The following is a 12,015-nucleotide window of genomic DNA, read 5'->3' as shown; positions in this document are numbered from 1 at the left end:
GCTAACTTCCAGTTTTGAACATGTTGAAGTGCAAGGGAGAATGTCTTGATTTGTAAATGGACTTAGTTGAAAGACAAACCACTTCTGTAGCATTTAAGTGCTCTGTTATATGCCATTGTATTTTTTTATTTAAAAATGATTTAATGTTTGTGGGACAAAAAAAAATAGTGGTGCGGCTTTTAGTCTCTTAATTTAGCCATTCGTATGACTTTCATGGAAAAACTTACTGTTGTCCATTAGTAGTGAACCTTTTTGTAGCCATTTATCAGCAAGTGGGAATACCTAATAGAGAAGCATGTATTTGTCAAAATACTTGGTTTGATACTATTTAACAAGGCCGTGGTATCCCTGTGAGAGGAGTAGCTTGATGTGGTTGCTGTGTTTCTAGAATGATGATTCTCTTCAACTGTGTCACCTCTGTTCCCCATTGGGGAATTTCAGGAGCGTGCTGTTGGTCACTGAAGCAGAAGGAAAGAGTGGTGTTCTTTGTATTTAGAGGTTACTGAATTATTTGCTTCAAAACAGGATAGCAAAGGGTAATAACAGCATATGTGCATATATGCCTTGGAAGGTACATTTCATTCCCACGTGATTGATTTACTTTATGGTGAAATGCTATAAATGAAGCTCTCCAGTTATTTATCATGTCATATCTGGCTAAGTATTACTGTGGAGTGGATATTGGTTTTGTTGATGTATACTATAAATACGGTTTTCTTGCATATAACTGTGTCTTACTGTATAGGTTTCATTAGAAAACAAAGAAACAAATAAACATAACAATAATACGAAGAGCAAAATAGACAAATGGAAAGAACCCTTCACTTAGATCCTCAGATACTGTTTGCAGAGGGGCTGTTTTTCATTTTTAATTAAATATCCTCACTAGATCATAAAATACGACATGTTCTGGTATAAAATAGGTATAGGTATAAATTCTTTGAAAGTTCAGATATTTTACCATTGTGTGTGAGCACAGGTTTATTAACTGTCAACAGTTATTTTATAGTCTTCATAACTGTGTTTTCTAAGACAGTACAGATATTTTTTTTTTCCTCCTGGTTTGTCTATGTGGTCGACTGTGGAATCCCAAAATAATCTGGTAAATCAGGTTTCCTTTATAACACTGACTGTTAACCAGGGAAGACAGTCACATGCTTTGGCAGCTCAGCTTGTTGAAACATCATTACCAATTTTGTGGACAAAACTAAATAAAGTGAGGCCAGCAAAAATCATCCTGTGAAACACTGAGTTACTTAAAATTTAAGATGTACTCCTTTCAATTACAGATAACTCATTAGATTATAGTATTTTACAAAAATGCTGAAGCAAAATTTTAGACAGTATTACTAGCCTCAGTCATGTGAAAGTCAGCTTATTGTCTAATGTATTTAATATAGATTCTTGAATTTTCATGTAAGCCTGTACTCTCCAGCTGGTAGCTATTGTGATGAAATTAGGGTGCCCCGTCATTGCAGTTACAGTTTGTCTTTTTGTGACTAACTGAGCTTGATTTTCTCCCAGGTCTCTGAGGAATTAAAGATGGGCTCTAGTTTTCATCCCAGAAATGTTCCATACTTTTAAACTGACTGCAAGTTTTTTGCCCAGGTGACATGCGAGTGAGGCGGAAGGTGCTATGATCATTATTGCATAGTTAGATACATATCTGGGTGATTGCTAAAATACACAATAGTAACATTTCATTTCTCTTCAGACATTAACGCCTGCTTGTTCCACTTCTTATGAAATCTTGCTTTATTTTTTGCTTATTGGTAATGTATGCATAAGCAAAACCTTTTTATAACACCAGAAACACCGATGATAACTAATAAACAGAGAGGGGCGTGTGTGCTGGGACCTCCCTAACACCAAGTATCTTGATGAACATGAGTATGTGTGCACCTGCAGGCTTGAGTTCCTGACCTATCCTTTTTTCTTCTTCTTCTACTGCTATCTGGCATGCTGTGCAGTGCTCCCTCTTAATCACTATGAAGGAAAGAAACACCTACTAGATTTCAAGAAAATTGAGGTGATTAAAGTTACAAGGTAAAAACCAAAATTCAGTAGTGTTATCTTTTGTAAGTCAGCATTTTTGGTAGTTAGCCCATCAGAATTCTTTGTAGATCATTTCTCACTTTTTCACCATAAAAGCAGCAGAGAGTGGGTGTAACAGTAAGGACTGCTGTCTTTTCCTCACCTCTGCATACTTCAGTTTTGCCGCCTGGGATGATGTTTCGGGGTCTTCAGTAGAGCACTCTGGTGTTGGGTAGATGTTCTATAATTGCAAAGCCTTCATTTGATTCACTTTTTTTAAGATACTGAATGTTCTAAGTGATACTAAGTGGACAATCATGAAAAAATAATAATTAATATTTAATGTGGTGTCTGTCATTAAAAAGAAGTCATCACAGGATATGACACAACATTTTTCAGAATTTAGTAGTAGCAAGCACCAAGAAAGCCTCTGTCAGCAGGCTGTAACTCATTACTGTGCATTGAGATAGCCTGCGGTCCAGGGAGCAAATGTGCAATGGGTAAAGGACAAAGCCTTTAGAAAGCTAAATAGACTGTGCATTCATTTGAGTTTTAATTAAACGTTGTATTTGTAGAGCTTCAAAAATAATTTGGAAACTTTAAATTTAATCTTTGTTTTAAATGTCAGCATTAAGCGTCAGTGAAAGTCAGTGTTTGAGTGGTATTAATCCAAGCTGGAAAGGATTTCTGAAGCAACAGGCAGCGGGCTTATATGTAATGATCAGATCATCGTCGTACAGTCACACGTGTTGTTGTGCAGTAAGATGTCCCTTAGCTGCGTGTGATGTTGTTGTGTAGTATCTGCTGATAAAAATGCTAACTCTTTATCTGGAGATCGTAGCATCTCAGTAAGCTCAATGCTTACATGTATTTTGCAGTAAAAGTCTAATCAGAAAACTAATACTACAGTTAAAAGAAATCTGAGCAACCTCTTTTCAGATAGATTACTGAAAATAGTACCCAGTAATAATAATGATCTTATGGCAGAGTAATGATTTTGCGCTTTATTACATATATATGAACATACCTGTGATACTAAGTATTGTCCTACCAAAGCAATATCCCTATCTCAGTTTATTAAAGAATATCAATACTGTTATGTGTGATAAGTATTAATGCTTTTCTAATAATATTAACATTAAATGTCTTTGCTCCTCAGCTAATCAATGAAATGCTGGCTAATTTCTTATAGGCTTTACAGATGAAGCAAGTTTTGAAAGAGGAACCAACTATAGTTAGCACGTGTTACCAATGCAAAACATCAGTGGGGTTTCTCGTTTCTTCTGCCCAAAATCACTTCCAGGGTTTGTGCCAAAAAAATTTCTGTAGGCTCTTGAATGGTGTATAGTTCCATAAGAACTTAATAGAAAAGTTTCTTTCAATCTATAGTTAGTCCTTCAGTTTTAGAGGCAGTACTCCTTGTGGGTTTTAACTGGGAAGCCAAAGACAGGCTTTAATAAAATGTATTCAAATTTAGCTTTAAATGTTGGGTGGCTGCCACTGCTTCAATATAAATGCAATTGAAATGTTTCATGCGTGTGAAACAAAATGATGTAATAGTTCAGCTTGTATAACTTTTTTATGTGCTATATGGTTTTTATAAGTTCCATTGAAATCTTATTGTTTATATAGCATGTATCTACCGTATACTTAATAATTTATCTCTAACAGGTTATGGAAGACATTTCATTTGGAGCAGAGGGTCATTTATCTGAGGTAAGTGTTTTCTAGGCTATACAAAATGGTGATACTGTACAGACTTTTCTGGGTCTCCATCAGAACTAATGACACTTGTTTTTATAGTATTACCTTTGGGTAAAAATTGCTAGAGAGTGTGGGAGCACTTAGAAAAGCTACAAAGGCACAACTGGAGCGGGCCTGTTCTTTTTTTTTTTTTTTTCTATTGAAGATAATGGCAAAATTGCTGTGTATTTCAGGGAGTTTATACTTAAATCCTGTGCTAGTGCTTTTAATACATACCGACAACAGGATGAGTATGTTAGGGAGAAGTAGGACCAATAATACTTAGCCAACCTCACTGTAGCACTGTAATGATGCTTAGGAATGGAACAAAATCATGATGCTTTACTTGTTTCCTTGTGTACCACTAAAAATACCTTTGAATTTACTTTTGAAGTATAAAAGCATATTGCAGCAGAATACAGGGTAGTAGGAGTTTCACCTGACTAAAAATACTGGGTGTTTGTCATTTCACATTATTTTCATAAATAAAAAGATGTTGGATCCTAGTCTATATAATTAAGAAAGTCTAGGATAATTGAGTAACATGAGATGTATTTCCTATGAGAGTAAATGATGAGAAAAACCTGCTTACATACAATAATCTGTCTATGTACAAACTAAGAGTTTAGGTAATATATGTGTAAGGAGAGTTATACTGGTTCTAAGAGCTGTACTGATTCAGTCTGGTCCATTTTTATACGGGTATGCCTTGGGTTGCAACTTACATCTTGAGGAAATTTAGCATCGAGGCATTGTGTCCAGCAAGCGAATTAATTACACGGGTAAGTAACCCCCAGTTCACCTTCCATAATAGCATACATGCCACCTGTCAAGTACAAATGACGAGTGCTCAGCCAAGCAAGTATTGAATAAATAAATTTTAAAAAATTGCAATTTGGGATGACTATTCAGATGAGGCATTTCTTTGGATTCCCACCAATGAATTCCAAGACTGTGGAGCAGCTGGAATGCTCCGGGAAAGATAGTCTACCTGCAAGACCAAACTCAAGATAGTTGCCTTGTGTACAAGGAGACGGTGACATGAGAGCACGCCTAGGGTGGACTGCTTGGCTGTGTGTGAGTTCAGCATAAATAAAAACAGGAAGCCTTGAGAGTGAATGTGAACTTTGCAGAAAATGCAAATAGCCTTTATCAGTGAACTTTGCTGTGAATTAAAGCAAAAATGCAGGTGCTTGTGTCCACAGATGACATGAAATAGGGGCAGGTAGTACCACGGGATAAAAGTAGCAAAAAGCCCTGCTGCCTGTAGGGCAAAATACTGAGGGCACATTGGTAGTGATAGCTGCCAAGACAGCAGAATATTTGCTGGAAACTAAAAATTGCATATGATCTGAACCAAAGCAGCTTGAGAGTACAACTGCATGCCTGCGTCCAGCAGTGACCTGCACTGAAAGCTGTTGTACAGCCCAGCCCTCGAATGAAGAAGTTGCTCTTTTGCTTAACAGGAGATGTGCCCAGAGCATGTGAGTGCGATGTGTGTGCTGGCTTTACAAATGCACCCGAGCTCACAGGCGTAGAGGGCTGCCACTCGAGAAGTATTCACTGGGAGCTTAATATCTTGGAGTCCTCACAACCAGAGGAACTTGGCCCTTTTGAAGTTTTGAGGGGAAAAAAGTGCATAAAGAGAATAGAGAGCAACAATACAAATAGAGGAAACGGAAATTTTCTAGAAAGCCAGGCTCTACCACACTGCCACAGCTGGATTGATGTTGACTTGTAGACAGCTCTATAAGAGCTCTATGAAACTGTCAGCACCCTGTACCACGTCAAGGCTTTGCCTAAATGTTCCTTTGACGCACTGGTCCCCTAATCCACTCTTGTCAGTCTCCCCGCTGCCTGTTAGTCATTCCAGATTGCTGGATTTTAGTGACTCGGGAGCAGAGATGGGAGTGAACAATACTTGGAACCACCTATAAATGATACCCAGCTATGCTGACTCCTCGCACAGCAGGGTGTGGACACTAGAAAACAGTTTGGTGCTTTTGTTTCTTTTCCAAGTCCTGGCCCACTGTGAATTTTTATTGGTAAGTCAGCAAATAGCCTCATCCTCCCACAGCAGGAACTGGAATTGTCCCAGTTTAATTAAATGAGCCAGTGCAGTAGTGTGCACTCATTTTAGGAAGTCTGCACTCAGGGAAGGTCTTCAGTCTACTACTAGAGATGAGAATGGGAAGACTGCTGTCACCCAGACCACAGCAGGGTGCTGGAAGGCAATGGAAAGCTCTATTCCTGTATAGATGCTTTTCCAAGGACACTCCTCCATAGCTGTAATGGAAGATACACGAGGGGAAGAATTGCCAACATTGGGCTGTAATTTTGATGAGTCATTTAACACTCCCATGTGGCAGTGTATCCCTGCGGAGGAGGGAAGGGGATCAGTGCAAGCAAAGGGAATGTGGGGAAAGCGTGTGATGGTGGGGAGGAGGTAGGTCACAGTTGCAAAACAGCTGTCTGGAAAGCTTTATGCCTGAATTTTTGCATATGAGAAACTGAGGAGCGTGTTGTAGTGCTGCAGTCTCCTAAATATACATGAACAGGCTGATGGAGCAAGCCAGCAATCTCTACGTGGAAGGCAATAAGGGCAAAAGTAATTGGGAAACAACCTCAATCCCTTTTCTGACAAAAGGCAGATAACCACCTCTGTGAAAGAAGAGCTCACCTTAACAAAACCAGGGAAGCAACAGGTGAGTTTCTGTGGGACAAACTGTGTAGGAGGAGGAACCAACAGAAGATCTTTGGTACCCTCCAGAAGACATCATGTTGATAGTACAGCATCATCTTCTTTTGGTGCAGAAAAGAGCAAACACAGTAACAGACTACATACCTGCCAGCAGCTCTTCAGTGGCCCAAAATAATTTTGAAAAGGAAATGACAAAAATGTTCCTAAGGATGAGCCTAAAAGGGTACTGTACAGTGGAAGAGTGAACCAGCAAGACCACTGAATGCACTAAGCTGTTGTAAACAAAAGATATGCAAAACTGCAAGGGAGTTGAGGGATAAGCTGTACGTAAGGGACAGGTGAAAGAAAGCGGGTGTGTCTTCTAATAAGAAAGGTGAACAAGAAAATAATGAAAGGAGAGCAGAGGGCAGAAATTTTTTTTCTTCCTTATTTTCTTTGCTTTTGGTCTTTCTAAGAATGATAAACTATGTCTATATACGTAGTGCTCTTAGTATTCACTACAAGGTAGCAAGAGACAAACACAGTAAAGGATCCTAAGGCAAGTGAGATATACTCAAGTCAGGCTAGACTGATGAAATTTCTTCTGAGTGCATAGGAGCCAAGAAAAACAATCTCCAAACCATTAACAAGCTTCTTTGAAAACTCCTAGAGGAAGCTTGAAGTCCCAGGGGGTCAGTAAAAGGCAGACTTGGTATTTGCCTTTAAAAAGGAGGTAGGCCAGGAGTTTATGTGCCAGTCAACATAATTTCAATTAGTATTAGAATTCCAAATGCTCTTGATAGATTGAAAGAATAGCCTGAAATCAATAAGATGGGATATGTTAAAAGACAGGTGCAAATTACATTTGAGGAAGAAAAAAAAGTCGACTTTATGTATACAGATGGGAAATAGCAGCTAAGATGACAATACTGCAGAAGCAGAATCTAGGGTTATAGTGGACTACAAATAGAGTGGGATTCATTACCTTCATCCTCTTGCAAGAAAGGGCAAATGTCATTTGCAGCCTCATTAATGAGAATGTCAGTTGTAAGACAGAAATAATTACTGTGCTTAGCTGAGAATGTCAAAGCCTCCAGAGGGCTACGGCACTGGTGTGGGCACCTTACTTTGTAGAAGACAGGAATGCACTGAAGGAAAAGAAAGAAAAGAATAGAAACAAAAGATTTAGAAATCCTGGTCTGGTCGAAAATAAAAGTCTTCAATCACCTAAAAAATAATGACAAAGATGACAACTATTAGTTATCATTGTGTGGTATATAAGGGTAAAAAGAAACGTAGCCATCCCGGTTTGTAGGAAGGGAAGTTTGCCGTAGGAAAACTTGCTCCCTGCAAGGGCAGTTTAGCCCTGGAAGCAGGCTCTGGCCCTGCAACCAGAACCACAAAATCCCTGTCAGCTGCTAAGAGCTGTGTAGGCAGACACCAGCTGAAGACAGTCACAGCGGGCTTGATCGCACTGCAAGCCCGCACAGAGCGGGCTTTGGTGGTCCCTGCTTGGTTCCTGGTCAGCCTTGCCATGATGCTGGGATGGTGTTGGTCATGACCAACAGGCATTATTTTCAGAGTAAGAGATCAGGCCTGTTCGCAGTGACCACTTTGCCTTCCTCGTCTACAACACCTGCCCAGGATGATGCACACAGGGCAGGAAATCTGGGATGCGGAGCAGGGACAAATGCTTCCCCCACCTCCACTTTGGACACTTTGTGGCCATGTAGCTCGTTATCTGAGGGCATGTGTGCTTAGCCTGCATGTGACTGAAGCATCTGCTCAAGCAGGAGAAATAGATGGATGGTTGCATTTTGTTTCTAGAAATGATTTAAGAGGTGCCCTGGCCTGGCATTCTGGAGTTTCAAGTGCTCACAGTTTCCATTAACTTCTGCAAGGGGTGAGGGTAAGTGTGCAGCGCTTCAGCCAACAATAAGTCACTGTTCTAAACCTTGTGCCATAATGTGAAGTATCTGTCTGCATTGTGGTTGTTGTTATGTTATTTAAAATTATTTTAACTATTATAGGAGAGAGGATTTAGTACAGGTGAAAGAAATCTGGCTTTGATGTTCGGCAGAAGGTCTTCGAAGGCTTTTATCTTATTGGGGTTATGATATTGCTAGTTGGAAGTAAGGCAATGCCTTTTTACAGAAGTTCCTCTGTAGGAAGAATGAATTTTAAGGATATATCTGGGACTCCTGCTTCTCAGCACAACCACCAAAGACTCTAATAGAGACTCTAATCCCTAATAGACTTAGATTAATCTAGCTACTACAATACTGATTCTTCTATATAAAATTGCTGAACTAGATCCAAGAGAGCACAGAAGGTGTTTGCACTGGAAAAGCTGATCAAACATTTTCCTTGAGTAACGCTGTCAAAGAGCTGTTGCTCATAGGTGACTAAAATGACTTGTAGAAGGGTAAAATGAAAGTGGAAGCCATTCCCTCTGCTCTTAATTCAATATGCTGATGCTCCAGCTGTGTATCAGCTGGAACGTTGTCTGTTCTTCCTGTTTCTTGCCCCAGACTCTCACATCTCTGGGAGAGAATGAGAATTTCTACTTTGCCTGAGAAGACAGAAGAATTTCACCTTAAAAAAATAGCACATCACACCCACATTTGTGCTGTTTTCACCTGCTTAAGGGTTTAGAGGAGAAAGAAAAAAAAAAAAAAAATCCCAGCCAGCTACATCCCCTGTTCACAGAAAAATCCATAAAGCAATATTGCATCTCAGCTCTTTCCTGACTCCTGCAATCTCTCCTAGCTGCTTCCTAAAAGTGCTGTTAGTGCAAAAATAACCAAAGCAGTCTTAAGACTTACAGTAGCTTGTAGCATTGACATAACCTACAAGCTCGGATGAGTTGTATTTTATTAATACGTTGAGCTGGAGGCAGAGTCCACTCTTCTCTCAGAGATGCTGTTGATCAGTGTAAAGTGCCACTTTCCAACTGGGAACTGTTATGAATAGTTTGTGTGTCACTGACAGCGGTTTCCCTGCCTACATGGACAAATGTCAAATAAAAATGTTAGCAGTGACGTTACTAGGCATGAAAGGCACAGAGAGAAATCTTTCTTGTGTATTTCTCTGGGTTATCGAACTTTTTTCAAATGAGGGCCTAAGGGCAGAAGCTGTGGAATTGGTTGAATATTTGGAATTATTCTTCTGTATTTTGAGAGCAGTATATTTTTTTCCATTTCATTTATAACTCTTCTTGATGCTAAACTAAAGTTAGAATTCTCTGCACGACCACATCTTTCCAATCCAAAATAAGAAAGGCCATATATATATATATGTTCTGGAAAATCATAATTTATGTGATGACCCTCCTGCGTTTTTCACGTGACTCCTGCAAGTAAGTTCCTGAGAGATGATACTTGTCTAAACTATGGAGGAAATTCTCATTCCAACTAGAGATGCAGCTGTGTCATGCAGGTGCAAAAATAGGTTTTCCATAAGCTATTATTGCTGTGTTAAAAAGGAATTAAGCTGCAAAATACCAATTAGGAGTTTAAAATTAATAGAATATAAGTTCTACCTGATGGAGCTATTTTACTTACCATAGTGCAACCATGATTAAATGGGTTTCAAGTGTTTAAAGACCTAAACAAGTTTGATCCAATTTTTACTTACTCAGATTTCCTTGCCTTCCATGTTGTTGTAACAATTCTGCACTGAGCACATTTTCCTAGTATTCATTGCTCATTTATTTTAATATCCAAAGTAAACAGGAATTTTGTCACGTTTTTAGACAATTCATTATGTGCTCAAAATATGTTCATTCAGGAAGAATACCCTGTATTTTTTTCACATGAGATAGAATGGACATTTTACTTTAAGCAAGAATCTAAGCATTCAGTTGACAGAAGAATTAAAGCCAGTGAGTTAAAAATGATAGTCCCTTGTTTCTAAGCAAGTTCAGTGCGAGACCAATACACCAACAAAGTCCTTTCCTGGAATTGCAGTGGGGTGGAAGCTACTAGCCAAAGCTTAGAACCCCAAAATACAGGTTAGTGCTGATGCAGAGCACCGTGAGATGCCTTTGCTACAGAATGAGCATTCATTCACCTGAAGTCCTAGGGTCTCGGGGACTTGTTCTTTAGCTTCCTTCCTTCCATCCTTCCTGGGACATTTCTTTACTTGGCTATAAAGTTTTATTTTAAAAGGGAAAAGAAAACGTCAAACTTGAAATCAGATTATGCAGCAGTACCCCAATAAGTGTAGTCATCCAGCTGCACTGTGACAGTGGATTTCAGGCTGTAGTTATATTTTCTTTCGGGTTTTCAGGATCTGTGCGTGTTACAGCTAAGCCACACTTGCAACTTGGAACCTGTTTTGCCAACCGGGTATCTACATGCTGTCTCCAGCATCTTTCAACCCACCCGAAGTTGAGCGAGCGGGTAGGTCTAAAAGGCCTGGTTTGCCCTGTACGTTCATGGACACAGTGAAGAGGGAAGAATTTTCCACTGTGGATTTTCACAGCAGGGCTAGACAAACCCAGCCAGTGTGCTTCTCGTTTAGATTAGCTGCCCAGTGAATTCCCTGTATTTGTGTGTACGAGACAGGAAACGTGAGGGCAGTTTTCAAGTGGAGGAAACGGATCTCTTACAGCAACTGATGATAGTGCAAATTGTGGACTGATTATCTGGATAAATGTTCCTGTCATCAACAGTACCCTGAAAAAGAAAGGGACAGCCTACTGTAATGTGTATCTTAATAACACTTTTTAGATTTAAATATACTTAATGGCACAGGTATTCAGGAGTGTACTGTAACATGTACTTTTTTTCATTTGCTGCCTGTGGTAGCTGATGATTTCAAATCAGGACTAGAAGTGTCATCCTTCTTGACAGCATGAATGTGATCCTAAATCTCATCTAGTACTAGTTCTTGATAAAAGCAGTGACTGGACCGGACTAAAGTATTCAATAGCTTGATGTTATAAGAGCAAGAATCTGCCTTTTATGTGTCACTATAAAATCCTAGTTCTTCAGGATCTGTACAGGACTATTCATTTTGTCACAGACAGTCTGTAGAAAGAGTCTGGATTGAAAACTTCACTTACAGCTTTTGTCTGTCAGAGCCATACTTAGGAGTTTGTGCATTAATTAAAAGCTGTTTTTCCTAAATTAACTGTTCAGCGATTGTATAGCAATGATTGGGTTTTGTCTTGTTTTTCTCGCGTTTGAGATGATGGTTACATGAAGATCTGATGGTCTTATGTGTAATTAACTCTTAGAGAAAAACCAGTGTTCTGAGGCGGAGCTTTCTCTAAATGGTCCTAATTGTGGATGTGCTTTCAGAGTACTAGGTTTTTGCAATTAACTGACTCTTCTAGCCTGAGACCTAAGTTCTTTTAGACAACTGTCATCTGTTCTTGCATGCGTGTCACAGAATGATTCCCTAAAAGCTCTCTATTGATATAAATTGCCTGGGTTATCCCACTCCTTAACAGCATATGGAGTCCTACTGGTGTACTGAATAATGATTCAGCAGCTGGATGGAGGATTTGTTCCTCATCTTCTGTCCCTGGTCTTGAGAAAAGGACGTTCCTA

General features: G+C 39.4%; 1 protein-coding gene across 1 annotated transcript in view; it reads left to right on the top strand.

Moving 5' to 3' along the window:
- DISC1 (DISC1 scaffold protein) overlaps positions 1–12,015 on the top strand; it is a 205,931-nt gene that overhangs the window by 183,524 nt on the left and 10,392 nt on the right. The window contains 1 exon segment of the mRNA XM_049831349.1: positions 3,706–3,750. Within this exon segment, the coding sequence (XP_049687306.1) occupies positions 3,706–3,750 (45 nt within the window).

The sequence above is a fragment of the Accipiter gentilis genome, chromosome 28 (assembly GCF_929443795.1).
Source record: "Accipiter gentilis chromosome 28, bAccGen1.1, whole genome shotgun sequence".
In the NCBI taxonomy this organism is placed as follows: Eukaryota; Metazoa; Chordata; class Aves; order Accipitriformes; family Accipitridae; genus Astur; species Astur gentilis.
The sequence above is the reverse complement of the archived record's forward strand: the minus strand, read 5'-3'. Positions and strand labels throughout refer to the sequence as shown.